At 46.5% G+C, this 26,982-nt stretch overlaps 1 protein-coding gene across 8 annotated transcripts in view; it reads right to left on the bottom strand.

Moving 5' to 3' along the window:
* Positions 1–26,982, bottom strand: part of LOC137353716 (circularly permutated Ras protein 1-like) — a 119,629-nt gene that overhangs the window by 8,019 nt on the left and 84,628 nt on the right. For all 8 annotated transcript variants that reach the window (XM_068020081.1, XM_068020089.1, XM_068020084.1 and 5 more), the window contains 3 exons: positions 23,510–23,616; positions 18,566–18,678; positions 5,806–5,917 (listed from right to left, as the gene is read on the bottom strand). In XM_068020081.1, the coding sequence (XP_067876182.1) occupies positions 5,806–5,917; positions 18,566–18,678; positions 23,510–23,616 (332 nt within the window). The remainder of the gene's footprint in view (positions 1–5,805; positions 5,918–18,565; positions 18,679–23,509; positions 23,617–26,982) is intronic.

Here is a 26,982-nt window from a genome sequence, read left to right as displayed (position 1 = left end):
GGACCCGACAGCTGTGCATTAATGTGCCACCAGACGTTTAGGGTTCGCCAGGTTTCAATTCCAGTTCCGACCTCCGCAGCTTCTTAACAAGTTCCTCAAGGAACTTAATGGGCTGTTAATTGGAGACCAGCAGGTTCCCCATTCCTTCCCTCCTGCTCTCACTTTAAAAATTGGAATCTGTCCCACAGGCGTCGGGATCCAGAGACACCCTCCAGGGCCGCGATTTTTAAATTATGTCTCTACCCCCAACCCTACTGGCATTTGAAAAACCGGCTTATGATTTATTTGGGGATTATTTGGGTATGAGCTTGCAAAATCAAATAAAATTACTCGTAACAATCTATTTTTCAAATAGGAATATTCAAGTAGAAACATTGTTCCATTCATTAATCTAATAATTCAAATAATGCAAATGAAAAGAAGAAATAGTCTTGTTGAACAAAATCTTGAAATCATGAAGTCTAAATGTCAGGTTATATGTTATTGGTTGTTCTGTTATTAATCTCCCGACTAATCACAACAATATCCCAATGAATATTTAGAAGCTCATGACCAACTAATCGGTACTCATTGCTCAAATTGCGGATTTAACTAGCTCTGGAAGAACAGCGATTGTTTTGAGTTTTATTTCAAGTGATCTAAGGCATATTCTACCAAAAAAAGGAATGATCTGATAAAAAAAAAATCATAGAAATTTCTCGGAGTTGTTTGAATGTCCTGAACGTGCTCCTCCCCAACAACTCCCTTGCCGTTGACGTTTTTATTTCCTCCAAGCCCTTCACTGTCTCCAATCTTCACTATCCCCCAGTAATAATTTTTATCTCCATCCTTTAAAGCTAAGGACCACAGGTTTGAGCACAGATGATGCACTGCCAGATTTGGCTTAAACATATAAAACAAGACAGCACCCCTCTTTCCTCATCCAATTCCTGCCACTACTTGAGAATAATTCTGGAGGGCAAGGATAATGCAAGTTCCTCTTGTCAACCACAAACCACCTCCTCCAACTCTCTTCCTCAGCTCCACCTATCTTCATATTAAACACAAAGTATGAGGAGATAATCAGTTTCTTGGCTCAAAGATCAAGACCATGATCAATTGCCTCAGTTGCCTCCACGCCTGCCCTGTATTCAAATTTACTACTTTTACAACTTTTCCTCTATTTCCGTTCCCCTTAATCCTGCATCCCAGGCTACTGTTGTGGGATTACCTTAAGAGGACCACCAAAAGAAGCTGCAAGTGAAGGTCACTGGAGGAAGTGAAGTCACATCACACATGACCAGGGAGTTGTGGGTGTAGCCCAACAGAGTAAGCTTTGTGTTTGTGCAGTTCCTGCAGTAGCTATATATATATATTTCTACAGACAGGTAGAAAGGGGTTTGAGTGGTTCCGACTGTTCACCTCCCAACTGACAGCAAATGTGTTTTGTTAAAAAATAATGAGTCAGTCCCGGAGTGTTTTTTACGGTCAAATAAACAGACAAATGACAGGTTTTCTCGTAGGTTACAAAAAAAGCTAATTATTTTTACACAATTCCCGAAATGTTGTAACCTCACCCACATACACATTCACTCACACACATATACACAAGAATAGGTAGAGAGAGAAAAGGGTAAGTAGTTTAAAGTTCAAAGTGATGTAGGTGTTTGTGGTTTATGATAAACCTATTGAATCTTTTTTTTTATTCATTCAGGGATGTGGGCGTCACTGGCTATGCCAGCATTTATTGCCCATCCCTAATTGCCCTTGAGAAGGTGGTGGTGAGCTGCCTTCTTGAACCGCTGCAGTCCATGTGGGGTAGGTATACCCACACTGCTGTTAGGAAGGGAGTTCCAGGATTTTGACCCAGCGACAGTGAAGGAACAGCGATATAGTTCCAAGTCAGGATGGTGTGTGACTTGGAGGGGAACTTGCAGGTGGTGGTGTTCCCATGCATTTGCTGCCCTTGTCCTTCTAGTTGGTACAGGTCGCGGGTTTGGAAGGTTCTGTCGAAGGAGCCTTGATGAGTTGCTGCAGTGCATCTTGTAGATGGTACACACTCCTGCCACTGTGCGTCAGTGGTGGAGGGAGTGAATGTTTGTAGATGGGGTGCCAATCAAGTGGGCCGCTTTGTCCTGGATGGTGTCGAGCTTCTTGAGTGTTGTTGGAGCTGCACCCATCCAGGCAAGTGGAGAGTATTCCATCACACTCCTGACTTGTGCCTTGTAGATGGTGCACAGGCTTTGGGGAGTCAGGAGGTGAGTTACTCGCCTCAGGATTCCTAGCCTCTGACCTGCTCTTGTAGCCACAGTATTTATATGGCTACTCCAGTTCAGTTTCTGGTCAATGGTAGCCCCTAGGATGTTGACAGTGGGAGATTCAGTGATGGTAATGCCGTTGAATGTCAAGGGGAGATGATTAGATTCTCTCTTGTTGAAGATGGCCATTGCCTGGCACTTGTGTTGCACGAATGTTACTTGCCAATTATCAGCCCAAGCCTGGATATTGTCCAGGTCTTGCTGCATTTCTACACGGACTGCTTCAGTATCTGAGGAGTCACGAATGGTGCTGAACTTGTGCAATCAGCAGCGAACATCCCCACTTCTGACCTTCTGATTGAAGGTAGGTCATTGATGAAGCAGCTGAAGATGGTTGGGCCTAGGACACTACCCTGAGGAACTCCTGCAGTGATGTCCTGGAGCTCAGATGATTGACCTCCAACAACCACAACCATCTTCCGTTGCGCTAGGTATGACTCCAGCCAGCGGAGGGTTTTCCCCCTGATTCCCATTGACCTCAGTTTTGCTCGGGCTCCTTGATGCCATACTCGGTCAAATGCTGCCTTGATGTCAAGGGCAGTCACTCTCACCTCCCCTCTTGAGTTCAGCTCTGTTTGAACCAAGGCTGTAATGAGGTCAGGAGCTGAATGGCCCTGGCGGAACCCAAACTGAGCATCACTGAGCAGGTTATTGCTAAGCAAGTGCCACTTGATGGCACTGTTGATGACACCTTCCATCACTTTACTGATGATTGAGAGTAGGCTGATGGGGTGGTAATTGGCCGGGTTGGACTTGTCCTGCTTTTTGTGTACAGGACATACCTGGGCAATTTTCCACATTGCAGGGTAGATGCCAGTATTGTAGCTGTACTGGAACAGCTTGGCTAGGGGGCGTGGCAAGTTCTGGAGCACAGGTCTTCAGTACTATTGCCGGAATATTGTCAGGGCCCATAGCTTTAGCAGTATCCAGTGCCTTCAGTCATTTCTTGATATCACACGGAGTGAATTGAATTGGCTGAAGTCTGGCATCTGTGATGCTGGGGACTTCAGGAGGAGGCAGAGATGGATCGTCAACTCGGCACTTTTGGCTGAAGATTGTTGCAAATGCTTCTGCCTTATCTTTCGCACTGATGTGCTGGGCTCCCCCATCATTGAGGATGGGGATATTTGTGGAGCCACCTCCTCCAGTTAGTTGTTTAATTGTCCACCACCATTCACGGCTGGATGTGGCAGGACTGCAGAGCTTAGATCTGATACGTTGGTTATGGGATCACTTAGCTCTGTCTATCGCATACTGCTTACGCAGTTTGTCATGCAAGTAGTCCTGGGTTGTAGCTTCACCAGGTTGACACCTCATTTTGAGGTATGCCTGGTGCTGCTCCTGACATGCCCTCCTGCACTCTTCATTGAACCAGAGTTGGTCTCCTGGCTTGATGGTAATGGTAGTGTGGGGGATATGCCGGGCCATGAGGTTACAGATTGTGGTCGAGTACAATTCTGCTGCTGCTGATGGCCCACAGCGCCTTATGGATGCCCAGTTTTGCATTGCGAGATCTGTTCGAAATCTATCCCATTTAGCACGGTGGTAGTGCCACACAACACGATGGACGGTATCCTCAATGTGAAGGCGGGACTTCGTCTCCACAAGGACTGTGCGGTGGTCACTCCTACCAATACAGTCATGGACAGAAGCATCTGCGTCAGGCAGATTGGTGAGGACGAGTTCAAGTATGTTTTTCCCTCGTGTTGGTTCCCTCACCACCTGCCACAGACCCAGTCTAGCAGCTATGTCCTTTAGGACTCGGCCAGCTCGGTCAGTAGTGGTGCTACCAAGCCACTCTTGGTGATGGACATTGAAGTCCCCCACCCAGAGTACATTTTGTGCCCTTGTCACCCTCAGTGCACTCTCCAAGTGGTGTTCAACATGGAGGAGTACTGAGTCATCAGCTGAGGGAGGGCAGTAGGTGGTAATCAGTAGGAGGTTACCTTGCCCATGTTTGACCTGATGCCATGAGACTTCATGGGGTCCGGAGTCGATGTTGAGGACTCCCAGGGCAACTCCCTCCCTACTGTATACCACTGTACCGCCACCTCTGCTGGGTCTGTCCTGCCGGTGGGACAGGACATACCCGGGGATGGTGATGGCAGTGTCTGGGACATTGTCTGTAAGGTTTGATTCCGTGAGTATGACTATGTCAGGCTGTTACTTGACTAGTCTGTGTGACAGCTCTCCCAACTTTGGCACAAGCCCCCAGATGTTAGTAAGGAGGACTTTGCAGGGTCGACAGGGCTGGGTTTGCTGTTGTCGTTTCCGGTGCCTCGGTCGATGCCGGGTGGTCCGTCCAGGTTCATTCCTTCAGGAAGACAGACTCTTTTAAAGATGCAGGCCTGGGTTTTTGTAGTCTTGAACTTGCTGAGGTGTTGTAGATTTTCTGGTGGTTAAAACTTCAGACTGGAGGTGGTGGTCACTTTAAGTTCTCTGCTGCAGCAAGTTGAAGTATAGAATCGGGCTTCTTCCTTGCTTGGCTGGATCTCTTTCACAGCCCCTAGCTGGACTGCTTTCTGAAGATGTTGGCTTCATCTCCCCTCTCTCTCCAGAGGGTTACATTTTGAAGGTCAAAATTCAGCACATTACAGTTTCTGTTAGGAGAACAGGCTTGCTCCCCTGGTGTGACTATACAATGGACCAGGATATGGAGACCATGGCTATTGCTTGATGTCGAAATGGGGACCCTTCTGTAACACGGTACTATTTCACACCTATTCAATTTTAGTTGTGCTGTGAGTCCGTTGGTCTCCAGAGTCCTTTGTTAGTTAGAGTCATTAATGCAATAGTGCTTTTTTCAATTTCAAAGGGGTTCTCCCCAGATCTATTTAAGCCAAGGTTAATGAGTTCTATTCCTGTAGACAGGTTTGTTGATTTCCAGTATAGGAAGGGTCACAGGACTGCCATTCCATTTTGACTGTGGTACAAGTGGCTGTGTTCTTGTGGTTTTGTTTACAGTTGATTTTTAAAAATTCATAACTCTTCCATTTCATTGCTTATTTCATCACGATTCCTTCCGTACATGACAATGTGCCAGTTAAAGTACAATAAAAACCCACATTTTCTTTGGATATTACTTGGAGTCCTGTGAATAGTTCATATAAGTTCATATATACCAGAGGAACAAGTAATATTACAGATATCATCAAGCTCATTTTCCTAAAGAGACCTACCTCCTTTGCCCCTCAATCGCCTCTCAACTGCTCATTACACAATTACCCCATCTCAGTTTTCAAGATTGGATTGGAGAGTGGGGTGAAGGAAGAAGGAAAAAAGGTTATGGGAACTGGGTGGGTAAATATGATTAGGACTGTATGTTTATATGAAGGATAAGAGACATGGACTGGTTGGGCTGAATGACCGGTTTCTTTTTTTAACCTTCGATGTAGTTGAGCTGTGTTGTGTCACGATCCAACTGCTTCAGCCTGTTGGGAATCAGCATTACAGCTGTATATTTAAGGTGAATTATTGAAGACAAGCCCCTGAGCTCAGTTCCAGTTACCTGTCACTAGTTGTAGGCTTCTCCTGGGTGATGATTCTGTAGGCACAACTACCATCTGGGAGCCTGAAGCCAATTTGAAGTTGAAAGGGAAGTGCTGTCTTCTTCTGGATTTCTGGGTAAGAGTAAAGATGATTGAAGCACTGCAAATTACAACATGTTAGAAACATCATACAGGCTGGGCTTTGCTGTTTTTATTTCAGTTAAAGCTCAGACAATGGCTGCTAATCAAGTGATCTTACATCAGCAGGTAAAGTAAGAAAAGTAAAGTAAAGAGATACAGCACTGAAACAGGCCCTTCGGCCCACCGAGTCTGTGCCGACCATCAACCACCCATTTATACTAATCCTACACTAATTCCATATTCCTACCACATCCCCACCTGTCCCTATATTTTCCCTACCACCTACCTATACCAGGGACAATTGCTAATGGCCAATTCACCTATCAACCTGCAAGTCTTTGGCATGTGGGAGGAAACCGGAGCACCCGGAGGAAACCCACGCAGACACAGGGAGAACTTGCAAACTCCACACAGGCAGTACCCAGAATTGAATCCGGGTCGCTGGAGCTGTGAGGTTGCGGTGCTAACCACTGCGCCGCCCCATCTGTGGAGAGAGAAGCAGAGTTAACGTTTCAGGTCAGTGACCCTTCTCCAGAACTGGCAAATATAACCTTTCACATTTCTAACAAGCAAGTAAAGCGGGAGTGGGGCAAGAGATAACAAAGGAGAAGGTGTAGATAGGACAAGGTCACAGAATAGCTGACCAGAAGATCGTGGAGCAAAGGCAAACAATATGTTAATGGTGTGTTGAAAGACAAAGCATTAATACAGATAGGGTGTTAACGGACTGAAAATTGAACAGCCGCAAGTACAAACATGAAATAAAACAGTGGGTAAGCAAACTGAACAAACCAAGATGAAATAAAATAAAACAAATACAAAAAAATATATAAAAAAGAAAAAATAACTAAAAATAAAAGTAAAATGGGGGGCCCGTCATGCTCTGAAATTATTGAACTCAATGTTCAGTCCGGCAGTAAATGAGATGCTGTTCCTCGAGCTTTCACCCAGGATTGCAGGTATCTCCAAAAAATACAACATTCCTCGGACTGCTATTCTCACCGCATCCTGAGATCCACACTCAGTGCTATGCGCTGCCACATGTACACACTGAACCTCTCTCTCTCCAGCAGCACCGCCTCACCTTATCTCAAAGCTGTTCTGCTCCGCAGTTTAATTTCATCCTTTGTCTCATACGACGCATGAACAAAAAACTTTTTCTCTTCCTTTCAGGTGTTAAGGAACGCAAGCTCCAGCAGCTGATGGGGACTAATGCCCCTCCAGATCTTTCTTCCCCTTCACTTCCCTCTGACCCCACCCCTTCAGATCTGACCCCTTGCCGTGTATTCACTATACCCTCTGACCTCCCCCTCTCTGACGCTGAAGGTTCTGTACTCAGCAAAGGTCTCAGTTTTATTCCCTTACGCCCCCACCTCAAAGAATTTCGTGCTCGGCATGACGTTGAGCTCTTCTTCCGTCACCTCCGCCTCTGGGCTCACTTCTTTGACCAGGAGTCCTTCCCTCGATCAGTAGACCCATTCATCCACCTCCAGCATTCTCCCTCTACCTGGACCCCTCCCCCCAGCCTCTTACCCGCTCTAGATCTTTTCATTGAAAACTGTTGGCGAGACATTGGTCATCTCAATTTCTCTGCCCCCCTCACTCACTCTAACCTGTCCCCCTCTGAACTTGAGGCACTCCGTTCTCTCAGGTCTAATCCCGACATGGTCATCAAACCTGCAGACAAGGGTGGTGCTGTTGTTATCTGGCGTACTGACCTCTACCTTGCAGAGGCTCAGCGCCAACTCACAGACACCTCTTCCTACCTCCCTCTGGACCATGACCCCACCACCGACATCAAGCTACTGTACACAGGACTGTCACTGACCTCATCTCCTCTGGAGATCTTCCCTCTACAGCTTCCAACCTCATAGTCCCGTAACCCCGGACAGCCTGCTTCTACCTCCTTCCCAAAATCCACAAACAGGACTGTCCTGGCAGACCCATTGTGTCAGCCTGCTCCTGCCCCACTGAAATTTTTTCTTCCTATCTTGACTATCTTTTCTCCGCTGGTCCAGTCTCTTCCCACTTACATCCGTGACTCTTCTGACACCCTACGTTATTTTGACAATTTCCAGTTTCCTGGCCCCAACTGCCTCCTCTTCGGTATGGACGTCCAATCGCTCTACACCTCCATCCCCCACCAGGATGGTTTAAGGGCTCTCTGCTTCTTCCTTGAACAAAGGCCCAACCAGTCCTCATCCACCACCACCCTCCTCCGCCTGGCTGAACTTGTTCTCACATTGAACAACTTCTCCTTCAACTCTACTCACTTCCTTCAAGTAAAAGGTGTTGCTATGGGTACCCGCATGGGTCCTAGTTATGCCTGTCTTTTTGTGGGATATGCCGAACATTCCCTGTTCCAGTCCCACTGAGGCCCCCTCCCCCAACTCTTTTTCCAGTACATTGATGACTGTATCGGTGCCGTTTCCTGCTCCCGCCCCGAACTGGAAAACATTATCAACTTTGCTTCTAATTTCCATCCTTCTCTCACCTTTACATGGTCCATCTCCGACACTTCCCTTCCCTTCCTCGACTTCTCTGTCTCCATCTCTGGGGATAGGCTGTCTACTAATATCCATTATAAGCTCACTGACTCCCACAGCTATCTCGACTACACTTCTTCACGCCCTACCTCCTGTAAGGCCTCCATTCCATTCTCCCAGTTTCTCCATCTCCGATGCATCTGCTCTGATGATGCTACCTTCCATGACAGCGCTTCTGATATGTCTTCCTTTTTCCTCAACCGAGGATTCCCCCCCACTGAGGTTGACAGGGCCCTCAACCGTGTCCGGCCCATTTCCCGCACCTCTACCCTCACCCCTTCCCCTCCCTCCCAGAACCGCGACAGGGTTTCCCTTGTCCTCACTTTCCACCCTATCAGCCTCCATATCCAAAGGATCATCCTCCGCCATTTCTACCACCTCCAGCATGATGCCACTACCAAACGCATCTTCCCCTCACTTCCCGTCAGCATTCTGAAGGGATTCTTCCCTCCGTGACACCCTGGTCCAATCCTCCATTACCCCCACCACCTCGTTCCCCTTCTCACGGCACCTTCCCCTGCAATCGCAGGAGGTGTAATACCTGCCCATTTACTTCCTCTCTCCTCACTATCCCAGGCCCCAAACACTCCTTTCAGGTGAAGCAGCGATTTACTTGTACTTCTTTCAATGTAGTATACTGTATTCGCTGCTCACAATGTGGTCTCCTCTACATTGGGGACACCAAGCAGACTGTGTGACCGCTTTGCGGAACACCTCCGCTCAGTCCGAAAGTATGACCCCGAGCTTCCGGTTGCTTGCCATTTCAACACCCCCCCCACCCACTGCTCTCATGCTCACATCTCTGTCCTGGGATTGCTGCAGTGTTCCAGTGAACATCAACGCAAGCTCGAGGAACAGCATCTCGTTTACCGATTAGGCACACTACAGCCTGCCGGACTGAACATTGAGTTCAATACTTTCAGAGCATGACGGGCCCCCCATTTTACTTTTATTTTGAGTTATTTTTTCTTTTTTCTTTTTTTTTGTGTTTTATTTTATTTCATCTTGGTTTGTTCAGTTTGCTTACCCACTGTTTTTTTCATGTTTGTACTTGTGGCTGTTCAATTTTCAGTCCGTTAACACCCTATCTGTATTAATGCTTTGTCTTTCAACACACCATTAACATATTGTTTGCCTTTGCTCCACGATCTTCTGGTCAGCTATTCTGTGACCTTGTCCTATCTACACCTTCTCCTTTGTTATCTCTTGCCCTACCCCCACCTCACTTGCTTACAACCTTTTACATTTCTAATATTTGTCAGTTCTGAAGAAGGGTCACTGACCTGAAACGTTAACTCTGCTTCTCTCTCCACAGATGCTGTCAGACCTGCTGAGTATTTCCAGCATTTCTCGTTTTTATTTCAGATTTCCAGCATCCGCAGTATTTTGCTTTTAATTTGATCTTAGATCAGATTGGTTTACTGGCTTAATTTGCTGAAGACTGCTTCTGCGTAAATGGCATCATTTATTACTTCTGAACAAGCTAAGTGTCCTGGAACTCGCTGCCTACAAGGGTGGTGGAAGTGGAGACAATGAACGATTTCAAAAAGAAATTGAATGGGCACTTGAAGGAAATAAACTTGCACGGCTACTGGGATCGAGCGGGGGATTGGGACTGATTGAATTGATTTATGGAGAACGGGCATGAACTTGATGGGCCTCCATCTGTGCTGTAATGACTATGGCATTGTGTATTGTATATTAAGCAACTGCACTGATGTTCGCAAGATTTTATCCTGCCCCCTATTTGTATATGGAACCCGAGCAAGCCAGTTCTGCCAAGAAGCAAATTTAACTTTTCATTACAGTCCAACGCCTTTTCGAGTCATAGAGAGAAACAGCACCGCAACAGGCCCTTCGGCCCACTGAGTCTGCGCCGACCATCAACCACCCATTTATACTAATCCTACATTAATCCCATTTTCCCTCTCACATCCCCACCTTCCCTCAATTCTCCTACCACCTACCTACACTCGGGGCAATTTTTTTACAATGGCCAATTTACCTATCAAACCGCAAGTCTTTGGCATGTGGGAGGAAACCGGAGCACCCGGAGAAAACCCACGCGGTCAGGGGGAGAACTTGCAAACTCCGCACAGACAGTACCCAGAACCGAAACCGGGTCGCTGGAGCTGTGAGGCTGTGGTGCTAACCACTGTGCCACTGCGCCGCCACTGTATCCTTAATTCCTAAATATTTACTGATCTACCTTTAAAAATCACTGTTAACTTAGTACAATAAAAACAGAGAATGCAATACTCAGGAGGCCAGGCAGCATCTGTGGAGAGAGCACTTTTGCCACAGAGGTGAGAAAACAGGACCTGTGTTTGTTTTTGGGTCAGAAACTCACCTCCAGTGGGAAATTGATTAAAGTTAAGATTTTCATGGGGCTAAGCCGTTAATTGTTATGGAGACTAGTTTCCTGTCTACTTAGCCAGTGAGGGCAGGAAAGGAGGTGGGTCAGCTGAAGTGTTGGACTGATTTAGACTCCCTACAGCAGCCATCACTGAGGATGCTGGTTGTTCTAAGGGAGAGATCTGCTACTTGTGCCAAAGCCTTCCACAGCACCAGAGGGAAGCAAGATATCACAGGAGAGCCAGAGACTGGCACCTGGGGCAGGGCTAGCCCTTGCTTCAGTGATGCTAACCTGGATCTAATGCTGGAGACTGTGAGGGAGAGGAGGGCTTTTTTTTTAGAATTAGAACATTACAGCGCAATACAGGCCCTTCGGCCCTCGATGTTGCGCCGACCTGTGAAACCATCTGACCTACACTATTCCATTTTCATCCATATGTCTATCCAATGACCACTTAAATGCCCTGAAAGTTGGCGAGTCTACTACTGTTGCAGGCAGGGCGTTCCACGCCCCGACTACTCTCTGAGTAAAGAAACTACCTCTAACATCTGTCCTATATCTATCACCCCTCAACTTAAAGCTATGTCCCCTCGTGTTTGCCATCATCATCCGAGGAAAAAGACTCTCACTATCCACCCTATCTAACCCTCTGATTATCTTATATGTCTCTATTAAGTCACCTCTCCTCCTTCTTCTCTCCAACGAAAACAACCTCAAGTCCCTCAGCCTTTCCTCCATACCAGGCAACATCCTAGTAAATCTCCTCTGCACCCTTTCCAAAGCTTCCACATCCTTCCTATAATGCGGTGACCAGAACTGCATGCAATACTCCAGGTGCGGTCTCACCAGAGTTTTGTACAGCTGCAGCATGACCTCGTGGCTCCGAAACTCGATCCCCCTACTAATAAAAGCTAACACACCATATGCCTTCTTAACAGCCCTATTAACCTGGGTAGCAACTTTCAGGGATTTATGTACCTGGACACCAAGATCTCTCTGTTCATCTACACTACCAAGAATCTTCCCATTAGCCCAGTACTCTGCATTCCTGTTACTCCTTCCAAAGTGAATCACCTCACACTTTTCCGCATGAAACTCCATTTGCCATCTCTCAGCCCAGCTCTGCAGCCTATCTATGTCCCTCTGTACCCTACAACATCCTTCGGCACTATCCACAACTCCACCGACCTTCGTGTCATCCGCAAATTTACTAACCCACCCTTCTACACCCTCATCCAGGTCATTTATAAAAATGACAAACAGCAGTGGCCCCAAAACAGATCCTTGCGGTACACCACTAGTAACTAAACTCCAGGATGAACATTTGCCATCAACCACCACCCTCTGTCTTCTTTCAGCTAGCCAATTTCTGATCCAAAGCTCTAAATCACCTTCAACCCCATACTTCCGTATTTTCTGCAATAGCCTACCGTGGGGAACCTTATCAAACGCCTTACTGAAATCCATATACACCACATCCACTGCTTTACCCTCATCCACCTGTTTGGTCACCTTCTCGAAAAACTCAATAAGGTTTGTGAGGCACAACCTAGCCTTCACAAAACCGTGCTGACTATCGCTAATGAACTTATTCTTTTCAAGATCATTATAAATCCTGTCTCTTATAACCTTTTGCAACATTTTACCCACAACCGAAGTAAGGCTCACAGGTCTATAATTACCAGGGCTGTCTCTACTCCCCTTCTTGAACAAGGGGACAACATTTGCTATCCTCCAGTCTTCCGGCACTATTCCTGTCGACAATGACGACATAAAGATCAAGGACAAAGGCTCTGCAATCTCCTCCCTGGCTTCCCAGAGAATCCTAGGATAAATCCCATCTGGCCCAGGGGACTTATCTATTTTCACACTTTCCAAAATTGCTAACACCTCCTCCTTGTGAACCTCAATCCCATCTAGCCTAGTAGTCTGTATCTCAGTATTCTCCTCGACAACATTTTCTTTCTCTACTGTAAATACTGACGAAAAATATTCATTTAACGCTTCCCCTATCTCCTCTGATTCCACACACAACTTCCCACTACTATCCTTGATTGGCCCTAATCTAACTCTAGTCATTCTTTTATTCCTGATATACCTATAGAAAGCCTTAGGGTTTTCCTTGATCCTATCCGCCAATGACTTCTCATGTCCTCTCCTTGCTCTTCTTAGCTCTCCCTTTAGATCCTTCCTGGCTGGCTTGTAACTCTCAAGCGCCCTAACTGAGCCTTCACGTCTCATCCTAACATAAGCCTTCTTCTTCCTTTTGACAAGCGCTTCAACTTCTTTAGTAAACCATGGCTCCCTCGCTCGACAACTTCCTCCCTGCCTGACAGGTACATACTTATCAAGGACACGCAGTAGCTGCTCCTTGAATAAGCTCCACATTTCGATTGTGCCCATCCCCTGCAGTTTCCTTCCCCATCCTATGCATCCTAAATCTTGCCTAATCGCATCATAATTTCCTTTCCCCCAGCTATAATTCTTGCCCTGCGGTATATACCTGTCCCTGCCCATCGCTAAGGTAAACCTAACCGAATTGTGATCACTATCACCAAAGTGCTCACCTACATCTAAATCTAACACCTGGCCGGGTTCATTACCCAGTACCAAATCCAATGTGGCATCGCCCCTGGTTGGCCTGTCTACATACTGTGTCAGAAAACCCTCCTGCACACACTGGACAAAAACTGACCCATCTAAAGTACTCGAACTATAGTATTTCCAGTCAATATTTGGAAAGTTAAAGTCCCCCATAACAACTACCCTGTTACTCTCACCCCTGTCAAGAATCATCTTCGCTATCCTTTCCTCTACATCTCTGGAACTATTCGGAGGTCTATAGAAGACTCCCAACAGGGTGACCTCTCCTCTCCTGTTTCTAACCTCGGCCCATACTACCTCAGTAGACGAGTCCTCAAACGTCCTTTCTGCCGCTGTAATACTCTCCTTGATTAACAATGCCACACCCCCTCCTCTTTTACCATCTTCTCTGTTCTTACTGAAACATCTAAATCCCGGAACCTGCAACATCCATTCCTGCCCCTGCTCTACCCATGTCTCCGAAATCGAGATCCCAGGTACCAACCCATGCTGCAAGCTCACCCACCTTATTCCGGATGCTCCTAGCGTTGAAGTAGACACACTTTAAACCAAGTTCTTGCTTGCCAGTGCCCTCTTGCGTCCTTGTAACCTTATCCCTGACCTCACTACTCTCAACATCCTGTACACTGGAACTACAATTTAGGTTCCCATTCCCCTGCTGAATTAGTTTGAACCCCCCCGAAGAGCACTAGCAAGTCTCCCCCCCCCCAGGATATTGGTACCCCTCTGGTTCAGGTGAAGACCATCCTGTTTGTAGAGTTCCCACCTATCCCAGAAAGAGCCCCAATTATCCAGGAAACCAAAACCCTCCCTCCTACACCATCCCTGCAGCCACATATTCAACTCCTCTCTCTCCCTATTCCTCGCTTCAATAGCACGTGGCACGGGCAACAACCCAGAGATAACAACTCTGTTTGTTCTCGCTCTAAGCTTCCACCCTAGCTTCCTGAATTTCTGCCTTAAATCCCCATCTCTCTTTCTACCTATGTCGTTGGTGCCTATGTGGACCACGACTTGGGGCTGCTCCCCCTCCCCCTTAAGGATCCCAAAAACACTATCCGAGACATCACGAACCCTGGCACCTGGGAGGCAACACACCAACCGTGAGTCTCTCTCGTTCCCACAGAAGCTCCTATCTGTTCCCCTAACTATGGAGTCCCCAATGACTAACGCTCTGCTCCTCTTCCCCCTTCCCTTCTGAGCAACAGGGACAGACTCTGTGCCAGAGACCTGTACCCCATTGCTTACCCCTGGTAAGTCGTCCCCCGCAACAGTATCCAAAACGGTATGCCTGTTGTTGAGGGAAACGGCCACAGGGGATCCCTGCACTGCCTGCTGGTTCCCTCTCCTTCCCCTGACGGTAACCCATCTACCTACTTCTTTTACCTGAGGTGTGACTACCTCCCCATAACTCCTCTCAATAACCCTCTCCGCCTCCCGAATGATCCGAAGTTCATCCAGCTCCCTAACGCGGTTCTCGAGGAGCTGGAGTTGGGTGCACTTCCTGCAGATGCAGTCAGCAGGGACACTCTTGGCGACCCTTACCTCCCACATTCTGCAGGAGGAACATACAACTGCCTTAACCTCCATTCCCACTATTCCTCTTCCCGGAGTTTAGCAGGAGGAGACTGTCTCATCGTGCAGCAGGAGTACCTCACTATTCAGTATCATTACCCTCTGCCTCCAATTCCTCCTCCCCTAATAAACTGTCTTCTTCACCGTGCTCAGGGTCCACACCTCTCTGGACGGCCATGTTATGGAGAACACAGCAGACCACCACAATGACGGATATCTTTGCAGAAGGGTATTGGAGAGTGCCATCTGACTGCTCCAGGCACTGGAATCACATCTTCAGAAGCCCAATGGCCTGCTTAATGATTGTCCTACTGAGCAGGTGGCATTGGTTGTATTGCCTCCATGCCTGTGTCGAAGAATCCCATAGAGGGTTGAATAGCCAGGTCTTCAAGAGATATCCCTTGTCCTCTAGGATCCATCCTGCACTTTGGAGGTTGGAGTGAAGATCTGAGGCAGTGTGGATTGGCAGACGATGAAGGAGTCATGGCAGTGGCCAGGAGAGTGAGCGCACATATGGATGCACTGTCCATCAAAGAGGACATCAGTGACCTGTGAGATGCAGTGATGTGCAGTTATTTATTAATATCTGCAGCTGATCCTTGGAAGGAGCCAGAAGCAAAGAAGTTCAAGGCCACAATGACTTTGACGGCCACTGGCAGGACATGGTAACCATTGCTGCTAGGTGCGAGATCTTCGGCAACAAGGGCACAGATGTCTGCGACCATCTGCCTGGAAAACCATAGTCTTCTGCAGCACTGGGTCTCGGTCATCTCTAGGTAGCTCCACCTTTGCTGGTAGATCCTGTGTTGAGGGTACAGCCTCCTTTGGCTCCTTCCCCCGTGCTCTTCTGATGCCCAGGGTTCTGCCATGCCTGTGGAGGATGTTGCCCCGCAAACCACTGAGCCCAAAAGCTGACAGTCACGCCCCCAATGCGAGCTGCAGCCTTCCTTTTGGACAGGTGGCCACCCTATTGTGATTGGTGGCCTTGCCCCTGCTGTTCTACCCCCACTAGTGTCAGGGAAGTTAACGACCCCCTTCAATATCTGAGCACTGAGTGCCCACTCTCCCTGCCACCTGAGCAACACCAAGGGCACCTCCTTACCAAGTGTTGAGTCTCCCTTTGCCCCACTGGCCCTAATGGGACCTGGGTGATGCCCTGGCACAGCCATGACTGACTCCCCACTCTTCACCCACCTCCTTTCAGCTGATCAGCAACAGACACCTCCTGAAACCCACTTCAACTTCCACCCTCTCCCTCCAAAGACCTCTTTACAAGCTTTTTAAATACTTTAATTGGCCTCAATAGGGAGGACAGGGGGATCCCTGTCCTACCCTCCCCCCTGCCTTGTTTAACATTACTGGTGCTGGGAATGGTGTCCTGAAACTGACACACAACCTGGCGCCTATATTTCTGGGCCTCCTCCGCACCCCCCCCACCCCCACCCACCACTCCCCTGCCTCCGTTCCCGAACTCGGGGACTCGAAAATTCAGCCCAAAGTTTCATGGCGATGATCTTTCAAGAAAACTTTATTTGACTCATTAAATCAAACGATGACTATTGGCAGATGTTTCGGGACAAGCACCGCTGATGCACTGCAATGTTTTAGGATGGATACAGGATTGAGAGAATGCTCCTTTATTTGAAAGTTGGGGAGAGGGAGTTTAGGCCCTTATGTTAGAAGTAGACAGGAAAGGAGTGACTGAGGGGTCATACAGTCCATACAGGTCTGCTCCAAGCAAAGCTAAAGCTGCCTCTTCACCATGTCAAGTCCCAGACCTAACTGTACGTCAAAATTGTGTGGGATACAGCAGGCTACAACTAGGCATTTCACATGATCTGGAACATACTGCAGCCTCCCCTGATCTGTCCAGGCAGTGAAGGTGTACTGTTAAAACTGTAGTGGTTCTCAAGATGACCAATTTTGTATAGCCAAATGATTTTTTGTATTTCTCCTCTGCTGCTGTTGCAGCCAGTCTTAGTTGGGGCATTATCCATGGGAGTTCAGGATAGGGTTTGTCATGCACAAGCCATTTGTTGACTTGATTTTCAGGGAGGGCCGAATTTATGAGGTTGTATTCGTCATGACAGATTCCTACATATCCCATGTTGATGTATAAGATGCTTTAGCTGCTGTCACATGTAATCTGCATTCAGGAGGTGAAAGCCCTTAAGTAGTTACCAGCACTTTCCATCAGAGCTTGCAAAGTAATTTGTTTTCAACTGATTTCACCCTGGACTTGGGAAAGCCAGCAAGTCTTGTAAAACTGGATTGTCCTAGTTCATTGCTGTCTTTGCTGAGATGCTAAAGGTGACTAATTCATCTGCTCTTCTGTAAAGTACATCAGTCACCTGGTGATTGCATTCCCATATGCAGCCTGACTGATATTACAAAAATGCTCCCTCCTTGTCTGAAATGAGACTGTGCCATAGAAGTTGAGTGCAGTCATCACCTTCAAAGGCAGAGAGAGAGAGAGAGAGAGAGAGCAGTGCGAGTAGATGACCGTGGATCCAGGTCAACATGCAGTAGGTAGCAGGGCTGCCCTGTTGCTACGCTAGCGAAGCGCACTCTTTTTAGATGTGTATTCTCACAAAATCCTCATATGATCTATTTTGTATATTCAATGGGGTGCATCCCATTGAAAAAATGTTTGATTTTTCTTTGCTACATCCTGTTAGTTAGACTACAGAAAGGTGTGCAAATGTATGGGTTTGAGCCCTGGAAGAATATAAATGTGTGGGTTCAGTCCCTGAAAAGTGTGTAAATGTGTGGGTTTGGGTTCTGAAGAAGCACCAGCTTCAGATGCTGGAATGAGCTACATTATTACAGACACAAAAATGGCTGTCATAACCCTTTCTGCTGCTGTCCCTCAGAAGCCAAGCTTGCAGGAGCTGGGGGGGGGAGGAGGAGGGGCAGTGCTGGAGATGCCAGGAGTCCACCATGAAAACAAAGAAGGTGCAATGAGAAAAACTGGGTTGGTTTTCAGAGGAGTCACACTGTTTACCAGATGCGCAGTTTTGGTACAATTGAGTTAGTAAATCCACCATTGAGGATAATTTGCCCCAATAACTTTTACTGTGTTGGAGACACTACAAACCACGATATCTCATCATCCCAACTGATACTAGATAACAAGATATTCTGCAAAGAACTTTGTAACGCTTGCTGGTAAAGGCCCCAACTCTGCTGAACCCATAGTGACTCTGTACAGTGGTGCAGTGGTTAGCTCCAGCGACCCGGGTTCGATTCTGGGTACTGCCTGTGCGGAGTTTGCAAGTTCTCCCTGTAACCGCGTGGGTTTTCGTCTGGTGCTCCGGTTTCCTCCCACAGCCAAAGACTTGCAGGTTGATAGGTAAATTGGCCATTGTAAATTGTAAAGTGTAGGTTGGTGGTAGGAGAATGGTGGGGATGTGGTAGGGAATATGGGATTAATGTAGGATTAGTATAAATGGGTGGTTGTTGGTCGGCACAGACTCGGTGGGCTGAAGGGCCTGTTTCAGTGCTGTATCTATAAATAAATAAATATTCCTTGAACAACTGATTAACAAGTGTACTCACCCTCTAGCTTTGATTCGTTTATTCCAAATTCAAAGGTGATCTCGGTGTCTTTGATCACATTTCCAACATGTTTCACATATTTGCTGCTCATGTCATCTTCATATTTAAAGTACCTTCAAGGAAAAGAATAGTTAGGGTTAGGAATAGGGTCAATTATAAATGAGAAAGAAAATCTTGTGCACAATGAAGGAATGGCATGTGTAATAAATGAGCAATTAAATAGGATAACTGTCGATAATAAATTGGAACTGAGAAAAATAATGGAACTCAAAGTGGAAAAGACCCTAATAGCATACATCCTGGAACATTGAAGGTAGTAACAAAATCTGACCATAATCTTAAACGACAGAGTGGTCGGAAGAATGATCGCAGAGTAGAGCATAAACAGAGTGCAAAAATTAGGAATTTGGTGAGAGCGGGAATTCAGTGTAGAGGAGGAAGGAGCTGCTGCTTTTTGCCTCCAATACTTGTCGTGGTTTGTGTTAGCTTCAGGCAGTAAGTTTTTAACCTATTTGCCCAGTGTTTAGTGCTTAGTAAAAGTTAGTGTGTAGAAAAAGACAAAAACAACTTGGTGCCATGTGTCACTACTCTCGATCGCTCTCTCAGCAGCACCAACTCACTAGATTTCAAAGCTGTCTTGGTCTGCAGTATCATTTCATCCCATGTCTCATCCAATGCCTTAATAAAAAACATTTTCTCTTCCTTTCATGTGTTAAGGATCGCAAGCTCCAACAATCATGGGTACCAATGGCCCACCTGATCTTTCTTGCCCTTCACTTCACTCTGATCCCATCCCTTCTTCTAATCTTACCACTGGCTGTGTATTCATCATACCCTCCAACCTTCCCCTCTCTGAATCTGAACAATCTATCCTTATCAAAGTTCTCAGCTTCATCCCATTTACACCTCCTCCTCAATGAATTTCCAGATCAGCACGATGTAGAACTCTTGTTCTGTCGCCTTCACCTTCACGCCCACTTCTTTGGCCAGGAATTCTCCCTGCTGAACAGCCATCTCAGTATTCTCCCTCCCTTTGGACCCCTCCCTCTGTGCTCTTACCCTCTCTTGATCTTTTCATTAAGAACTGTCAGCGTGACATCGACCATCTCAATTTCTGTGCTCCCCTAACTCACTCGAACCTGTCTCCCTCTGAACTTGCTGCACTTCATTATCTCAGTTCCAACCTGCTAATAAGGATGGTGTTGTTGTTGTCTGGCAAACTAACCTACTCTCCAACAGTTCCTCCAACCTCCCCCTGGACCATGACCCCATCACCAACCATCAAGCCATCATCCCCAGGTCTGTCACTGACCTCATTCGCCCTGGAGGTTTTCCCTCCATGGCTTCCAACCTCACAGATCCCAAATCCGCACAGCCTAAGCCCACTTCTACCTCCTTCCCAAGATCCACACACAGGACTGTCCTGGTAGACCCATTATTTCAGCCTGTTCCTGCCCCACTGAACTGACTTCTTCCTATCTTGACTATTTTTCTCCCCTTGACCAGTCTCTCCCCACCTACATCCATGATTCTTCCAATGCTCTCTATCACTTTAACAGTTTCCAATTTCCTGGCCCTTATCGTCTCCTCTTCACCAAGACATCCAATCTCTCTACACCTCCAACCCCACCACAATGGTCTGAGGGCTCTCCGCTTCTTCTTTGAATGGAGGCCCAACCACCCTCCTCCACCTAGCTGAATTTGTTCTCACATTGAACAGCTTCTCCTTTAACTCATTTCATTTCGTCCAAATGAAGGGTGTTGCTATGGATGCCCGCGTGGGTCCTCGCTATGCCTGTCTTTTTGTGGGATAGGTGGAACATTCCTTGCTCCAGTCCTACTCAGGCCCCCTCCCTCAACTCCTTTTCCAGTACATTGGTGACAGTATCGGTGCCGTTTCCTGCTCTCCCCCAAACTAGAAAAATTCATCAACTTTGCTTCCAATTTCCTCCCTTCGCTCACCCTCACATGATCCATCTCTGACTCTTCCCATCCCTTCCTCGACGTCTCGATCTCCATTTCAGGGGATAAGTTATCAACTAATATTCATTATAAGCCCACTGACTCCCACAACTACCTCGACTACACTTCCTCACACCCTGTTTCCTGTAAGGACACCATTCTATTCTCCCAGGTTCTCCATCACATCTGTTCTTATGATGCAACTTTCCATACCAGCAGCACTTCTGACGTGTCTTCCTTTTTCCTCAACCGAGGATTCCCCCACCCACAGTCTTTTTTTTTTTAAGAACATTAGTCGACCCTATCTGTCCCATTTCCCGCACTTCTGCTCTAACCCCTTCCCCTCCTTCCCAGAACCATGATAGGGTTCCCCCTTGTGCTCACCTTCCACCCATCAGTATTCAATGGATCATCCTCCATGTTTTCTGCCACCTCCAGCATGATGTCTCCACAAAACTCATCTTCCCTTCCCCTTTCAGCATTCCAAAGGGACTGTTCCCTCCATGACACCCTGGTCCACTCCTCAATTACGCCCAACATTCCCTCCCCTTCCCATGGTACCTTTCCATGCAAGCACTGGAGATGCAACACCTGCCCTTTTACCTCCTCTCTCCTCACCATCCAAAGCCCCAAATACTCCTTCCAGGTGAAACAGCGATTTACGTGTACTTTCAATTTAGCATACTGTATTCACTGCTCACAATGCAGTCTGCTCTACATTGGGAGATCAAATGCAGATTGGGTGACCCCTTTGCAGAGAACCTCTGTTCAGTCCACAAGCATGATCCTCAGCTTCCAGTAGAGTGCCATTTTAATTCTCCACCTTGCTCTCACATTGACATTTCTGAACTCGGCCTACTGCAGTATTCCAGTGAAGCTTGAGGAACAGCACTTCATCTTTCAAGTAGGCACTTTGTAGCTCTCTGGACTCAAAATTGCATTCAACAATTTCAGACCGTATTTTGTTTCCATTCCTTTGCATGTTCCGGTCTTAAATAGTTTTGCTTTCAGACGGCAACTATTTTCTTACACCTCCTCTAGACAATTTTTTGTCTCTTTACCTGTCCCATTACCACTCTCTTTGGCTCTGCCCCACCAAGTCTTCTGTCATTTAATTTTTTTAAATTCATTTACGGGATGTGGGCGTCGCTGGCCAGGCCAGCATTTATTGCCCATCCCTAATTGCCCTTGAGAAGGTGGTGGTGAGCTGCCTTCTTGAACCGCTGCAGTCCATGTGGGGTAGGTTAACCCACAGTGCTGTTAGGAAGGGAGTTCCAGGATTTTGACCCAGCAACAGTGAAGGAACGGCGATATAGTTCCAAGTCAGGATGGTGTGTGATTTGGAGGGGAACTTGCAGGTGGTGATGTTCCCATGCATTTGCTGCCCTTGTTCTTCTAGGTGGTAGAGGTTGCGGGTTTGGAAGGTGCTGTCAAAGGAGCCTTGATGCATTGCTGCAGTGCATCTTGTAGATGGTACACACTGCTGCCACTGTGCGTCAGTGGTGGAGGGAGTGAATGTTTGTAGATGGGGTGCCAATCAAGCGGGCTGCTTTGTCCTGGATGGTGTCGAGCTTCTTGAGTGTTGTTGGAGCTGCACCCATCCAGGCAAGTGGAGAGTATTCCATCACACTCCTGACTTGTGCCTTGTAGATGGTGGACAGGCTTTGGGGACTCAGGAGGTGAGTTACTCGCCTCAGGATTCCTAGCCTCTGACCTGCTCTTGTAGCCACGGTATTTATATAGCTACTCCAGTTCAGTTTTCGGTCAATGGTAGCCCCGATGTTGATAGTGGGGGATTCAGCGATGGTAATGCCATTGAATGTCAAGGGGAGATGGTTACATTCTCTTTTGTTGGAGATGGTCATTGCCTGGCACTTAAGTGGCAAGTAACATTCGCGCCACACATCAGCCCAAGCCTGGATATTGTCCAGGTCTTGCTGCATTTCTACACAGACTGCTTCAGTATCTGAGGAGTCGCAAATGGTGCTGAACATTGTGCAATCATCAGCGAACATCCCCACTTCTGACCTTATGATTGAAGGTAGGTCATTGAAGAAGCAGCTGAAGATGGTTGGGCCTAGGACACTACCCTGAGGAACTCCTGCAGTGATGTCCTGGAGCTCAGATGATTGACCTCCAACAACCACAACCATCTTCCTTTGCGCTAGGTATGACTCCAGCCAGCGGAGGGTTTTCTCCCTGATTCCCATTGACCTCAGTTTTGCTCGGGCTCCTTGATGCCATACTCGGTCAAATGCTGCCTTGATGTCAAGGGCAGTCACTCTCACCTCCCCTCTTGAGTTCAGCTCTGTTTGAACCAAGGCTGTAATGAGGTCAGGAGCTGAGTGGCCCTGGCGGAACCCAAACTGAGTATCACTGAGTACGTTGTTGCTAAGCAAGTGCCGCTTGATGGCACTGTTGATGACACCTTCCATCACTTTACTGATGATTGAGAGTAGGCTAATGGGGCAGTAGTTGGCCATCTGCCCTATTACAGACCTTCCCTTTTGTTCTTTTCCACCCTCCTCCATTTGATCCACTTAAAACCTATTACATTTCAAACTTTTCCCAGTTCTGATAAAAGGTCACAGACCCGAAACTTTGACTCTGTTTCTCTCTCCACAGATGCTGCCTGACCTGCTGTGTATTTCCAGCATTTTCCATTTTTATTTCAGATGCCCAGCATTTGCTTTTGTCTAAACAACCATTGCTGCTGCTGCTGCTCTCTACGGCCAGCATCAGCAGTTGGATTTCTCCCCCCATGCCCAGGCACAAGGCCCTGCCAAAAGGCACTCCTGAGTAAGTTGGATCACAGTTAATGTCTCAAACTCACCAACATGGGCTATTTCAGGTCAGCTGTACCATACTTCAAATCTGCTGTGTTTGACTTGTGCCAAAGCAAGAGGGGAAAGAGAGAAATTGCCTTCTAACATTATCAATAAAAAAAGTGACAAAAACATTCCATTCATCACTGAAACTTACAGGCTATTGTCAACAATGAAGGTGGCAGTGACATTCGTAGCAATGATGTCATCTTCTAAAATTAGCTGAAATTCATTGTATAAACTATCTGGGTTTGTGATGTTCACCTAAAAGTGAGGAAATAGTAAAAAAAATGATACAATTAAACTATGTTTCAATTTTTAAACATCCATTCTCATTTTATCCTTCCCATTATAATATGTCAAACAGCTCTTTCCTCCAGCGCCAGACTTAGGACCATGCTGACTCTCCCTTTATTTCCCATCTCTTTTTTGTGAAATCACCTAGGATCTTGAAACTTAGGCACAAATCCACCATCCTCCGTGTAAAGCATCACCCTTGGATTATCTCTGCCCCAAGTTTGCTTCAGAGGGCATGGTTCAAAAAAGAGGGGGAATGATGCAAAAATTGTTGTTAAGAAGGAGGAGTGTAAAATATTGGATGGGATAAACATAACGAGAGAGAAAATATTAAGGCGTTTATCATCTTTGAAAGTAGATAGAACACCCAGCCCAGATGAAATGCATCTTGGGCTTCTAAGAGAAAGAAGGCAGGAACTAGCAGTGGCTCTGAGCATCATTTTCTAATTCTTGCTGGCTCTGGCATAGTGCTAGAGGTCTGGAGGACAGCTAACATTGTACCATTGTTTAAAAAGGGATAGACCAAGTAATTACAGGCCAGTCAGCCTAACCTAAACGCTAAAAATGTACAGTAGGTTGCATTCAAATAGGCAGTTTTCCGACTGATCTCACAGCACAGGGTGCCTGGAAATTTGAGAAATTTCAAAGGGGCAGCACAGGAGATAGAGGAATATAGCGAGTAATTACAGGCCAGTCAGCCTAACCTTGGTGTTGGGCAAATTATTGGTGAAAATTCCGAAGGACAATATTACTTGTTATTTAGAAAGGCACAGATTAATCAAGGGCAGTCAGCATAGATTTGGTGTGATAAGTCATTTACAGCACAGAAGGAGACCATTCATCCCATTGAGTCCATGCTCCACAGAGTAATTCAGTCAGTCCCACTCTCCTGCTCGATCCCCGTAGCCCTGCAAGTTTATTTCCTTCAAGTGCTTATTCAATTTCCTTTTGAAATCATTGATTGTCTCCACTTCCACCACCCTTGTGGGCAGTGAGTTCTAGGTCATTACTACCCGCTGCATAGAAAGTTCTTTCTCTCATTCCCCCTGCATCTCTTGCCCAAAACCTTCAATCTGTGCTCCCCAGACCTTGTATCATTTGTTAATGGGAACAGTTTTTCCTTGTCTAACTTATCTAAGCCTGTCATAATCTTATACTCTTCTAATAAATCTCCCATCAATCTCCTTTGCTCTAAGGAAAACAACCCCAGCTTTTCCAACCTAACCTTGTAGCTAAAATGCTGGAATCATTCTGGTAAATCTCCTCTGCACCCTCTCAAGAACCCTGACATCCTTCCTAAAGTGTGGTGACCAGAACTGGACACAATACTCCAGTTGGGGGCCTAACCAGAGCTTTATAAAGGTTCAGCATAACTTCCCTGATTTTGTACTCAATGCTTTTATTTATGAATCCCAAGATCCCATACACTTTGCTAACCACTCTCTCAACATGTCCTGCCACTTTGAAAGATCTATGCACGTGCATACTCAGATCCCTCTGTTCCTGCACATGCTTTAGAACTGAGTCATGAAGTCTATGTTGCCTCTCCCTATTCCTTCTGCTAAAATGCACCACCTCACTTGTCTGTATTAAATTCAATCTGCCACCTGTCTACCCATTCAGCTAGCCTATCTATATCCTGTTGCAGGCAGTTCCTATCATCCTCACTATTTGCCACACCTCCAAGTTTGCTGTTATTGGCAAATTTTGAAATTCTACTCTGCATTCCAAGGTCCAAGTCATTTATATATAGCAAAAAAAAAAGTGGTCCCAGCACTGACTCTTCGGGAACAACACTGTCTACCACCCTCCAGTCTGAAAAACAACCATTTACCATGACTTGCTGTTTTCTGCCCTTCAGTCAATTTTTTATCCAATTAGACACTGACCCTCCTAGTCCAGGAGTCTCAATTTTGTTAACCAGCCTTTTATGTGGTACTTTATCAAATGCTTTCTTAAAATTCATATAGACGAGATCCGCTACATTCCCTTCATCAACCTTCTCTGTTACTTTACCAAAAATCTCAATTAGATCAGTCAAGCATGATCTCCCTTTTGCAAATCCGTGCTGGTCTCCTTAATTAACTCGAGCCTCTCCAAGTGTCTGTTGATTTGTTTTCCCTGATTATTGTTTCTAAAACCTTACCCATTGATATTAAACTAACTGGCCTGTAGTTACTAGGACGGTATGACACCCTTTTTTGAATAAGGGTGTCACATTTGCCACTCTCCAATCCTCTGGCACCTCCCCCGTATCCAGGGAAGGTTGGAAGATTATGACAATCCCTTCTGCTTTCTCCATCCCCACTTCCTTTAGCAACCTGGGATGCAAGCCATCCGGACCAGGTGACTTATCTACCCCAAGCATAGCCAACCTTTTTTAGTACCTCCCCCATCTCAATTTTTATCCGATCCATTGCCTCTACTCTCTCCACTTCTACCATGTCCCCTACTAGAGTTTTTATCCCTTTCTGGACTACTACTGGACCTGTCCCTCCTACAATCAGACTTTTCTCAAATTCGTGACCTTTTCCTTGGACTATGATCATGTTCAGGCCCACTGTCTGAATTTCGACTACGTTTTTTGGCCTTCCACATTTTCACTTCCTTCTGCCAATCTATAGGTCTGATATCCTGTCCCTTGTCTTGCACATTCAGCCAATGTTTGTATTTCCCTGTAGCCTTTCCTGTCCTTCCTATAATGATGGCTTTCCTCCATTCACTAGCCCCCTTCTGGCATATATGTCACTTTAGTCCCAACTTTCAGTTGTTGAACTTTGGGATAAATGGCCTTATCTGGATCTTCACTGTCACTTGGTCCACTCTCAGTCAGCCCATTATCTGCCACAATCTGTTGTTCGCAAAAGGTCTGATATATGTGCATGTGAAGTACATGGTGCATCATCAGTGTCCATCATTTGTTCAGATTCTGTCAATGTATAATCACTGTCAATAAGCCATGAGAAATGTCCTCTAATGGTTTGGGTGCCATGTTGCAAAATCACTGTTTTTGCCATCAGTGCCTAGAACTTTTCCTGGGCCTCTGCATTGTTTCTGCCCTTCTCTTTTGTAATTCACCATATCCCCGGTAGCAAAATGCTTTTCTGACGGCCTGATCCGATATGTCAAAGCTCTGCTGATTTTTTCTGAAACCTCCACCTTAATAAATGCTCTTCTCCCTGCATGCATGGCATTCAAATGTTCCGCAAAAATTGAACTAATTGTAGTCCCCTCTAAAGCCGGGGAAAGATCCCGCATTACTGAAGGTATTTTCAGATTCTTGCCATAAAATAATTGATAGGGGCTGTAGCCCCAGACCATTTGAAGCGTGTT

The sequence above is a fragment of the Heterodontus francisci genome, chromosome 41, assembly GCF_036365525.1.
Source record: "Heterodontus francisci isolate sHetFra1 chromosome 41, sHetFra1.hap1, whole genome shotgun sequence".
In the NCBI taxonomy this organism is placed as follows: Eukaryota; Metazoa; Chordata; class Chondrichthyes; order Heterodontiformes; family Heterodontidae; genus Heterodontus; species Heterodontus francisci.
This window is presented reverse-complemented; position numbering and strand designations above follow the sequence as displayed.